Genomic DNA, 11,936 nt, shown 5'->3' on the forward strand with positions numbered 1-11,936 from the left:
TTGCAAATATTAATATATGAACCATCCCGAAATTATCAAATGCAACTCAGCTTTCTTGTAACATTTAACAATAATATAATATAATATGAAGAAAATTTTATAGTAAAAATTATTATGTAAGCGCGGAAGGAATTATGAAAATTTTTATTATGTTTTTCATCACATTATCATAGTATTTACACTACTCATGATATAATTCTCTAAAATTTCTTCTTATGATCCATAGCTACTATCGTACATAGTAATTTTTACTATAAAATTTTCTCCGTGAACAATTAGAGAAAACATGCACGCGTGCAAGATAATAGCTTTTACATCAACATGATTTTTTGATTTTAAATAATTTTTAAATATTTAAAAGACAAAACATCTTTCACATAGATAAAGAATTTCTAACTATTTAACCTTATGCTACTCTGGATGAATTTTCATCCTGGATGAAGTACAGTTTTGATTGTTGAAATTTTTATTTAAATTTAAAGTAATATTTATTGACATTTTTTTCATAGCATTCAATTATTATTTTGCAATCTAAAGTAGGCAAAAAATTAAAAAATTCTTAATGTGAATGAATTTTTATCAAGAATAGTATTAACGTCCGAAATATATAAGTATTTCTAGTTAAAATTCAACGCGCAAAATTCGTCATCGCTTACAGTTTAAGATTTCGGCTTTTAAGATCCTCATCCTTATTCTTTCTGGCATTACGATTAAGCTGACAAAACTACATGATAAGCCATATAAACTTTGACGTTTATTGTTTCGAGTTTCAAAGTTGTCTTTCCGTATTCCGTATTCGCGTAATTATACATAAACTGTGTAGGTATAAAGAGGATTGAATAAATTAAAACGCGAATTATTCAGATCTCAAGTTTTCTTTGCGCGGCAAGCACGCGGACACGCGTGTAGCGTTAAAGGATTAAGCGCAAATATACGGCGTAATTTCGGGGCTTGCGCGTCGCGACGCTTGTAAGCTCGTGTCTTAGGGGGGTTCGCGGCAGGAAGAGCCACGCGGCCACCGCAATGGTCCGTCGTGTCTCGTGGAGAGTGTTAAACTCATCGGACATCGATTCGACGAGCATACCTTTTGAAATTTCGACGGAACGGATCGCGAGCCACTATCGAGAGGATGTCACCGGGCAAGTTGTCATTGTGAGTTGAAACAATTGTTGATTAGTCACTGCGGAATAATTGGACGTGTTGATCATCGTGTACTGTTTTTTTTTTTTTAATAATAATAATAAAGTACTTTGTAATTTTATTTTAACGGTGCATTATTGTTTCTTTTTATTTTCGTTTGTTTAATTTTAGAAATGAATTTTGTTTAACATTGTTTTTAAATATGTTTTTAAATATGAATAGTTATGAACAAGTGCGAGCAATTAAAAAGAAATTTAATTACTCGAATTTGATTACTTTATGATACATTTAAAACATAGCACTATCAAGTTGTGACAAATTTTTTCTAAGCTCAATCAGTAAGCGAGTCGGCCATATTACTATCGAAACGTAAAGCAGTAGCAAGTCAAATTATTTAATTTCTTTATACAATTAATTTTGGGAATTTTTTAAATTAAAATTATTTTATCTTAAAAACTCTGGTATTTACAAAAAAATTATACGCTCTCGGATATTCTGTATAAGAAACTGTAACATCAATTGTTATTAAACTCGGTCAGTATTTTAGATTGATCTTTTATTTAATGAAACTTTTGTTTTATACGCATTTATGATCGCTTTGCATACAAATAATGACATTTTCAATCCTTCCATATCAAAGTCGTTTACGATGCATGAAACTCAAAGGTACATCTTAAGCAATTATTGGTATATGCGTAGATTGCGCTACTTGTAAGATTCTCTGAATGTTTTAAAAACAAATTTCAAGGCAGCTTCTAAAGCAGGTGTAATTATCTTTTGAATTTAATCAAGCGAATTGTTATTCGTGAAGATACAAACGTCGAGAGCACGTTTTTCCGCGAGATACTCAACTACAAAGCTCTCGCGTTGTCAAATGACGACAATCTTGAAAATGATCCTGCAACAAAAGAGATCTTCATCTCTATTAAGTAATAAGTACAGGAAATAAATTGCTAACTTGAAATGACAAGATACAATTCTATTCTCAAATAGAAATAATGACGTTTGATTTAATCGTAGAATTTGTAATGTTAAATTTTAAGTTATATTCAATTTAAGTTATTTATAATTATTATTTTTCTATATATTACTATTGCTTCTATTCAATTTATCGTTAATTTAAAATAATGAAATTAAACAATTTAACTCAAGAAATGTACTAAATTTAATTATAATTTAGTTTATTTAGTTTATTACTACATTCAAAAAGTATTGTTTAATTTTAAGCAGTTTTTTAAAACTATTCAAGATTTTAGTTTTAAATGTTTTAATGTTTTAAAATTTAAATCTAAACATTATTTAAAACTAAAACATTTTTAAGTAATTGGAAAACGGAATAGAGACAAAACATTTTAATATCCTGAAATTAAACACTTTTTTTTTGTAGATGCACACGTTAATATATTTGAGATTAATTATTGATTTATTTCTAATTATTTTATTACATCGATATTTTTTTATGATAATTATTGTGTTACATGAAATAGTTCCGATGGTGCGTTCTCTATATCCGATGAACGAGTTCGTCTCGTCGCCCGAAACTTCATACGGTCCACTCGAAGACCGTCTCGAACGGCCCGAAAACCGGGTACAAAATGCGCATACAATGTCGCGAGGGTGCGATATAACAGGGCGCAACGTTCTCTCGAACAGTGAAGCAAACCCTCGTGAATCACGGGTAAATGCTGCTGAATCGGCGAGTGACAAGAGGCACTCTCCTCCACTTTTCCTTCCTGCCGCGATACTGGCCTCGCTTTATACTGACCTTAAACTGAACTCCAAACGATGCTCGTCGTTTCACCCCATTTTGGTAACTTTATTACATTACTGTGTTTTGAACTACGCAGCAAAAATTAAAATGGATGCGGACGGTTGATGTATTAATGTCCAATAACTCTGAGAAATCAATGAAGTATAATATCTGTTTTTTTTTCACATGCGGAGCTAAAACAAATTTTGAAAATTAAAATTAGCATACTTTTGTCAGCTTTCTCCCAAATACGGCATCTCATTAACATCAAATGTATATTCAGAGCTAATTACTTACAGTCGATTTTTATATCTCTAAGGTCGTTTTAGATATCATCTTAAGATTTCATTAACCTATCAGTGGCGTATTAATATCTTAAGACACTATTTAAGATCGTGTTAAAAGATACCTGCTATAAGTTGTTATTGTTGTGCATTTTTCGTTGTGAAAGCATGGCATACAGATTTATGAAATATCCCATACAATTTACAAATTTTCGTACAAGTTTCGCGGAGGATATCGCGTATGAGCAACAAGATATCGTTGCTTTTACGAGTAACAGGCGGATGTCTTCTCGCGTGTATCACGAGCTGTGGTTTATCGGTAGCGGATAGTCCGGTCCCTGCACCGGAACAAACTTCTGGCACGCGGACGATGCTATTTCGCGGTGGCTATGTCGGAAGGGCGATAGGGAATGTGGCTATAAGAGCTGAGAGAGAACGCAGCGTGTCCTAGATAACTCCTTGTAACATCTTTGTAACGTTAACGTCATTATTATGTCACGTTATACTGCTCGAGGAGAAAAGCCTCGAATACCGCGCGCATCTTTTCGAACGCGTCATCGATTTTCACTAAACGTGATAGTGTAAAGTTGTTATAAATAATTAAAAATAAATGTATAAATGTGAGGTATCTAAATTCTATGCAATTTGAGTATTCTTGACATTTCTCTTATTAATATGAGTATAATTTAAAAATGAAAGAAATATTTACCTCTTAAATTTATAAAAATAAATATGAATTTATATTCATATTTATTTTTAGAAATAAATTATTATTACCTTCGTAAGACTATTCAAAAAATTAGAAATATTAAACTAAATTGACTAAATTTGTTAGCACCAGTTAAAGGATACCGCATATGTTGTCAATTATGAAAAGGGATTCTTCCCGTTGCAACGAAATCGTTTTAAAAATTTGAGTCAGGATATACTGGGGGTATTAATTGGTTCTTTTTAGCTTAAAATATGAGCAATCGATAAGGATTGAGATGCATTTTTCTGATAGAACAGAATATCAACTTTAAAACCAAATCGAACGTCTACGGTGAACAATCCCATTCATAATCCATAAAGTGCACTCATGCTCGTTAAATACTTAATGAATTTCAATTATCGACATATAGGATCCATTCATAATGTCGAATATAATTTGACAAGCATCAACATCCAATAAAATATATTGCGTTCTATTTATATAATTTTTGTATGTGTTACAAGTCTTTCTAATCTAATTATTCATCTATTTAAAATATCGTTTTGATTTATCAAATTTTAGTTATCATTTTTTAAAAAATTTCTTATTATGGAATTATGGAATATATGGAATTAATCATTCCATTTAAACTGTTTTTAATTTATTAGCAATTTTATTAATTTATAAGTAAATTAAATTTAAAAACTTTAATTATATTTACAAAAAAATTTTAGTCAAGTAACTCTAATCAGAATGAATTATTTCTTATACTTTTGACACGCTGAATCTGAGTCATTCTTCTTTGAGACATTTTTCTTAAAAACCTGGTGCGGTGGAATATTTTCAATTTGTATTTAATGTATTAGAAATTACAAAAACATCTATTCTAATTAGAGTTATTTGACAAACTTTTTCTTGTCAATTATTAAAAGCACCGGTAAAATGTGCTTTGACTTTTAATTTTATGACTTTAAGATTAAATTATGTGCAGTTAATAATTTGCAAGATATTCTAAATCAGTTATTGCCATACTACCAAATAACTTTCTTACTATTGCCGTATTAAATTATAACTCAGTAATAATGCGCGCCATTTGTTAACAAACTTAATTATCAAACTGACTATAATTTTATTATTAGTCACAATTCAGAATATTCAAGAACGCAAATGTTCTGCAACGAATCATTTATTTAATTGAAGTTAGATTAAATTTTCGTAAGAAAATACGAACTTCGCGGATTTTGCAAGAAATTTATCATTTAATTATCTACATAAACAGAATATTGCACGTGGAATTCATCGCCAGTGGAGTAATGGACACACTTCTGTGTTATGTGCGTAGTCTCGTCATTCTCGTGCCACTCACTGTGTACAAGTATCATTATTATGCATTCGAAACCAAAGCGACGTCGAGCATCGCGACGCCATCCAAATCGCTGAATTCGATGTTGACATTCGACAGCAGAATGCCCAGAGCTACGTTGAACGATACGGTCTCGAAGAACATCACCCTGGTCCTCGAAAATCTACTAATGAATTACGAAAATAGTCAGCTACCCACCCACGGTAAAGGTAAGAAAAATAAGAGTTAATGAGGTGTCTTTACGAACACAATTATAATTTAATGAATTTCTGTCATCCAGGAATGATAAAAAATAGATTAGATGTGAAATAAATTAATAGATTAGTGGATTATTCGGTACAGATTGTTCGTGAAAAACTTTTTCTGAAAACTTATATGTTCTCATTGTGGGAATAAGAGTTTTTTTTTTACATGTAATGATGCGTGCGTTCTACAGAAATTTATTTGGTTAATTATATTTTCAGTAGTACTCATTTAAATGATTACGTATGACAAATATTATTTAACATTTAACGATTAATTCGATAAAGATTTTTGTAAATGGTATTAGATTAGAACACCGGATTCATCGAATAAACTGCCATACAAACGCAATAAACGTGTGTATATATGCATTTAATATTGATGTTAATTTTATGAATGCAAGCTATATTGCGTTGCGGTCACTCTACAACACTGAAACTATTTCATCATGCATTATGTCCTATCCTGTGCTAATCGTAGCCCCATACGGTGGAAAATAATATCGGATAATATAATTGGATTCCAAAGAGCTGAGGAAGATCGTATACGAGCGGTTTAACCGCTTTAATCATCGATAACTTGGACTCCAGGCTATACAATGCCAAATTAATGGCAATTATTTGTTGCATATTGAAATTAAATTAAAAAATTATATGTCCAAACGCATATCTTAATTAATTGCTCAATTTTGGTCATCACCTACACCTACCGCCGCTATTTTGGTATTATTCCTTTTTGTTTCGTGGAAGCTATATATTTTGAACTCTTTCCAGAATGCTGATATTGACATTTCATAAATCATGTAGTTTTGATATATTATTCCGCACTTTTTCAGGCGTGCCCACAGTAGTCAAAATCAATATTCTAATTAAAAGTATGGGTCCAGTGTCTGAGCTCGATATGGTGAGACTTGACATTTTTCAATAAGGTGTACCAGTAAGCCTATCTTTTCTCATCTTTTTTTTTATTTTCTCAGCGGTATATATAAAATATTCCAAGTATATCAATTTCTAATTAATGTAATTATTGTGTCAATCATTTATTGCCGGAACAATAATCCCTAGCTGCTCTCATTTTGATATTCTCTTTTCATTAATTTTATTTGTATCATATTCTTGATACAAAGTCGATACAAAGTAACTCATAAATTTAAGCTTAATGCAATATATTTATAATATATTTAATCTAAAAAGTAAAAATTAAACTGTATAGCAGTAATCTTTAATCGGCCGTTTACTGGTGTGCGTACGTTGTTGCTTACTAATAGGCAGACTCGATAAACTCTTGTCTTATCTGCCTTCGATCTGTTTGAAAGCTGGCTTGATGTTGTCTTAAAAATCCTTCCACCAGGATTATTCAATGGACTGCTATTTCCGGCAATCGTGGCGCGACTCGCGTCTCAGCTTCCTGGGTCCGATTAAGTCTCTCAGTCTCAGTATCAAGATGCTCGAGAGGATTTGGCGTCCCGATACCTATTTCTACAATGGCAAGAACAGTTACGTGCACACGATCACTGTGCCGAACAAATTGCTAAGGATCACCCAGGACGGCGATATATTGTACTCCATGAGGTTTGTTCGCGCGTGAATTTTACGCACTGTGTGGCAAATCGAATCCGATTTCGCCGATACTATTCTCGGACTTCTTTTACAAACATCGACGTCGATGGTCGCAAAAAGGAAATATATGCGATCGATGACTGGAAAAGTTTAATGTTGTGCTTAGTACATTTCATCGCAAAATATACGAAAGTATAGCGTTGTACTTTTATTGCTCTCAAAATGAATACAATTTAAATTTTTAAGAAAGCCAATCTATAATATATATGGGAAAGAAAAAACATCACGCAGTTTCATTTATAATGTAATGGAAAGATAATGTAAAACTGAGTATAGAAATAGGTACTTTATAATATCATGATTTATTTATCAATCACGATTCTTTTTTAATGTCTCGTAATGCAGGCTCACTATTAAGGCCAAATGTCCCATGGAGCTGAGAAACTTTCCTATGGATCGACAATTTTGCCCGTTAATAATGGGAAGTTGTATGTATTAAAATAATCTTGCATGGTAATATCGTACCTTGGAAAAATGAGTATCACGATAAAAAAAAATCAATTTTTGAAGTAAGAAAAGATTATCAATTACAAAATTAAAGTTAAACAATACTCTAATTTTATTCGACATAAAATAAGAAATTATATGGGTTCCTATAATTTTTATTTTATATTGCACTTATTGGCTTATGCTAACTCTATTCTTCTTTCCACGATATGATATGAAATCTGTATTTCGTGTTATTTTGAGTTAATTTAGTAAGTCGCAGTCCTTTTCATTCCTGTATCATAATCTACAAATCATCTGGAGATATCTATAGAGTTTCTGTGCTTCACGTATCAATTTGAAACTCAAGGCGACAGAAAAATGATTCGTAAGGAAACCAAGAAATTTCATTCGTGTGCTCTCGCGCGTCACGTTATGCTATTCCTCACGTGTATGTATAACGTCCGATATTATCCTTCGGCGAGTGTTCGCAATCGTCCACGTCAAAGTTATGATCGCAATAAATTCAATATTCCTTTACGTTTCGGACGCCCGGTGATTCCGCCTTCTGCCATAACAGCTGTCACATCATGGCCCGCGATGTGACGTAATATCGAAATTTATTCTCATAAGCACGCTAGTGATCAAACTTTCCTCGTGATGTGCGATTTAAGATTAGTCATTGGTATTCAGAGTGGCTAAAGAAATATCCGAAATGCAGTATAAGAATACAGCCAGCAAGTGTTAATAAAATCCTGTTTAGAGTTGATAAGCGAAAGATAAATATAAAAAGGAGAGAAATACATTTAGGATGATTAATTAATTCTTTGTTCATTGTACAAATTATTTATAGAATTTATAATATATAAATAACTTTATTAAAAGATAACCATTAATGAGATATACATTATCTAAAATGACAGAAATAAATTATTTTTCTTTTAAAAACTTTTTTAGATTTTTCAAAGTAAAATTTTTTTTAAATTAATATATAAGATGCTGATATCTTTGATATCTTTCTCTGAAACGCTTTTAATTTATAAACTTCCGTTTTTTTTTTAAGATTGATAATCGAAGGATAAATATAAGAAAAAGAAATATCTAGGATATTAATTAATTAATTGTCAATTTATCGAGTATTCATAGAATTCCTAAGAATATTCCTAAGACATGATTGAAATAAATGTAAGGTATCTTTAGCATCTTTCTGAAATGCTTCTAGAATTTTTCTTCTTTCCTTTTTAGTCAATTTTAATTTTTTGTAAGGTGATATTCTTTTCGTATTGTATTATGTTGTTCTTATATGACTTTCTTACTTGTTAGATGCGTACACATCGGGACAGTTGGTCTACGAATGGCAGGAAAGTCCGTCGGTGAACTTTCTGCCTGGAATGGCATTGTCGCAATTCGATTTAATAGATTCGCCGTACAGAAATCTCACGTTCTTCCGTCGCGAAGGTGAATTCTCAGTACTGCAAGTATCCTTCAACTTGCAACGCCACACCGGATACTTTCTCATACAAGTGAGCGCGAGTAAATCATATGTGGCAAGTTATAAGCAGATAACTTTTTCTGTGCGATGTAACAAGAGATTTTCTTATATCTTGCGACAGGTTTATGTGCCGTGCGTTTTGATAGTCGTATTGAGTTGGGTATCCTTTTGGATTCATCGTGAGGCAACGAGCGATCGAGTGGGTTTAGGTAATTTAATTTACAAATTAATAAGTATTATGTTACAATTAATTTTTTAAATTGATCTTTTTCGTCGCTTTTTGTCGCATTATTATTATTTTTCGCTTTCATAATCCTTCCTTTGTCATAAATCTCATAGACCCTAGGCATCTCATAGATACTCGTGTCTTGCGGCGCCTAAATAGAAAATCTTACAGACAAGACTGTATCATAAATTCTCCAGGTATCACCACCGTCTTGACGTTATCGACGATAAGCCTCGATTCCAGAACGGATTTGCCGAAAGTTAGATACGCTACCGCTCTGGATTGGTTTCTACTGATGAGTTTCGGTTACTGTATCGCCACCCTCTTGGAGTTCGCTGGCGTTCATTACTTCACGAAGGTGGTGATTTTGCGTAATTACAACATTTTCTCAATTCAGATAACGTCTTATAGTCTTAAAAAAAGTATACCGAAAATATGCGTGTTGTGAAGTATTTTTAAAAAATTATTGCAATCTTCTAGGATTTTTAAGTATGACTTTTGTCTTTGTAACATGTATTTTCGATAATATTAGAAAATAATTTCTTTGTGTCGACGTTACACAATGTTAGTTTGACATATAAAAAAATTGCTGCATTTAGAAAAAATAATTCAAATAATATCCAAAATTATTTTTGCATTGATGCAACTTTAATTAAAAATATACGTGGGTAAAAGGATGAAGTTTAATATCAATCTAATTTTGATGAATTTTCAGGTTGATAGTGGCGAGATTCCGCTAGACGATGAAGAATTGGAAGAATGGAAGGGCATCGCGAGCGAGGAATTTGAGGATACATTTCGGATGATTTCTTGCAGTCCTCAAGCCATTCACCCGGAGATCATCGACACTAGTACTAGAAAGCGTGGTTCTCTTATGTCGGCATTATATAGCGTTAGTTCTCTATTTTAAAAACTGTTGCAATTTACTTAAATAATATTAAAGACATAGATTTTCAAAAAATTTTTTTAATAATCAAAAACTCTTCAGATATTTTAAAATTGTTACATTTTCTGCCTTTTTGTAAAAATTTGTAAATTTATTTACTGTATGCAAACAAAGTTAATTTATGAAATATTAAAACAAATCCCGTCAATTTATTGAAAAGCAGACTAAACTAAAGATGTCTTATTTTCCTTTTTTCTTTATAAATTCTTTACAATTTCTCTGAACATTATTTTGTAAAATATCAATTTCGTGTGAAATATCAGTTGCACTCAAGTTTCACTTCCGACAGGACGATGTCACATACGAGCGAGATTCCTGCCATTCCATCACGGTTGCTGTGTCTTCGAAACCATCGACAATGGAGAGACAAACGCAAACTGAGTTTATTTTACCGATCTGGAGGCAGTTTCTTTACTGCCTAGCAGGAGACGATGCTTTCAGGTATATTATGCATTACTAAGGGCCGGTTGTTCCAACTTCTTGGTAAACTTACCTACTAGGTAACTATGTGTCTATCTTTATTTCTTTTTTAAAATAAATAAAGACAAACATATATTTATCTGATAGGTAAGTTTACCAAGAAGTTGGAACAACCGACTCTAAGAAAACAAATTTTATAAAACACGTGATATTATTGCGGCACATTTCCTGTTAAATTTTTATTTCAATTTAAGAGATTATAATTATAATATAATTAAGTATTATAATTCTTTATTATTCTCTGTTATTTTATTGTCACTTATAAATTAATTAGCAAAAATTTTTAACTTTTAACTTTTCGAAAATAATTATCTGTTCTTGATATTTGTGTATTTATTTCTTTCATTACTTTTAATATAGATATATCGACTGTAGGAGAGATGCGCTGTAATTAATATCTAAAATTGCAGGCGCCGTCGGCAGCGGGAAGCGGCTAACAACTATCGAAAATGCGGCTATCGTATGTCGAGAAGGCACATAAACAGCGTATCTTACATTGACAGGGTAGCGCGGATAGTCTTCCCCGCGTCTTTCGGTCTACTCAACGTTTGCTATTGGGTAGTCTACGTTACTTATCAAGAAGAATTTAAGTGGCAGGATCCTCCGATCGGATCGATAACGCCGATCTCCCATTAATGAAATATTAGTAATAATAATAAAGCAAATATATAATCTTTTGTGAAATTGGAGAAATTATCTCTAAAATTAAATGATTAATCATTCAACACACACACACACACACACACACGAATATTTATTATCATAATTTTTCACTTAAAATTATTCAAGTACATAATTTTATGTTACACACTGTCAAAATTGAACACATAATATTAATGAATCCATGTACACGAATACCGAAGCAAATTTTTGATAATTTTACTCATATATTTTTTGGATGAGCTACTCATTAATTTAAGATACACTAGATAAGGATTGGAAACTGCCCGATCAAAATGTGTCGTGTTATTTTCATCAAGTTTGTCGAATTTGTCAAATTTATTTGTGAACATATTAGCAAAATACGGTATGTATGTATTAATATTTTCTTAGGATAAAAAACCGAGAAATACATTGAGACAAATTATCTTTTTTTAAATTTACGATTTGACTATCACAATGAAAATATGTATTCATGTTGTCGAAAATGTTTCAAAGAGCAATGACTGATTCTTTTTTTTCTGTATTAGCAGCTTCGATTAACAGCCTTTATGAAAATATATTACACGATTTTATTTAATAAATGAAATATTTATTTATTAATATTCAATATATA

The 11,936-nt window shown here is 31.5% G+C and overlaps 1 protein-coding gene across 3 annotated transcripts; it reads left to right on the plus strand.

Moving 5' to 3' along the window:
* Positions 1-999: 999 nt before the first annotated feature.
* Positions 1,000-11,759, plus strand: LOC105836175 (gamma-aminobutyric acid receptor alpha-like). Of its 3 annotated transcripts, none has more exons than XM_036293234.1 (11): positions 1,001-1,152; positions 5,145-5,437; positions 6,307-6,374; positions 6,822-7,042; positions 7,436-7,518; positions 8,840-9,039; positions 9,130-9,217; positions 9,432-9,592; positions 9,950-10,126; positions 10,470-10,621; positions 11,071-11,759. In XM_036293234.1, the coding sequence occupies exons 1-11, from the start codon at positions 1,130-1,132 to the stop codon at positions 11,294-11,296; spliced, it is 1,692 nt and encodes a 563-aa protein (XP_036149127.1). In that variant the 5' UTR covers positions 1,001-1,129; the 3' UTR covers positions 11,297-11,759. The 3 variants fall into 3 exon arrangements, with proteins under 3 accessions (XP_036149128.1, XP_036149127.1, XP_012535480.1); XM_012680026.3 differs by having other exon boundaries at positions 1,002-1,152; positions 5,208-5,437; XM_036293235.1 differs by lacking the exons at positions 8,840-9,039; positions 9,130-9,217 and having other exon boundaries at positions 1,000-1,152.
* The last annotated feature ends 177 nt before the right edge of the window (positions 11,760-11,936 follow it).

This window comes from Monomorium pharaonis, chromosome 10 (genome assembly GCF_013373865.1).
Source record: "Monomorium pharaonis isolate MP-MQ-018 chromosome 10, ASM1337386v2, whole genome shotgun sequence".
NCBI lineage: Eukaryota > Metazoa > Arthropoda > Insecta > Hymenoptera > Formicidae > Monomorium > Monomorium pharaonis.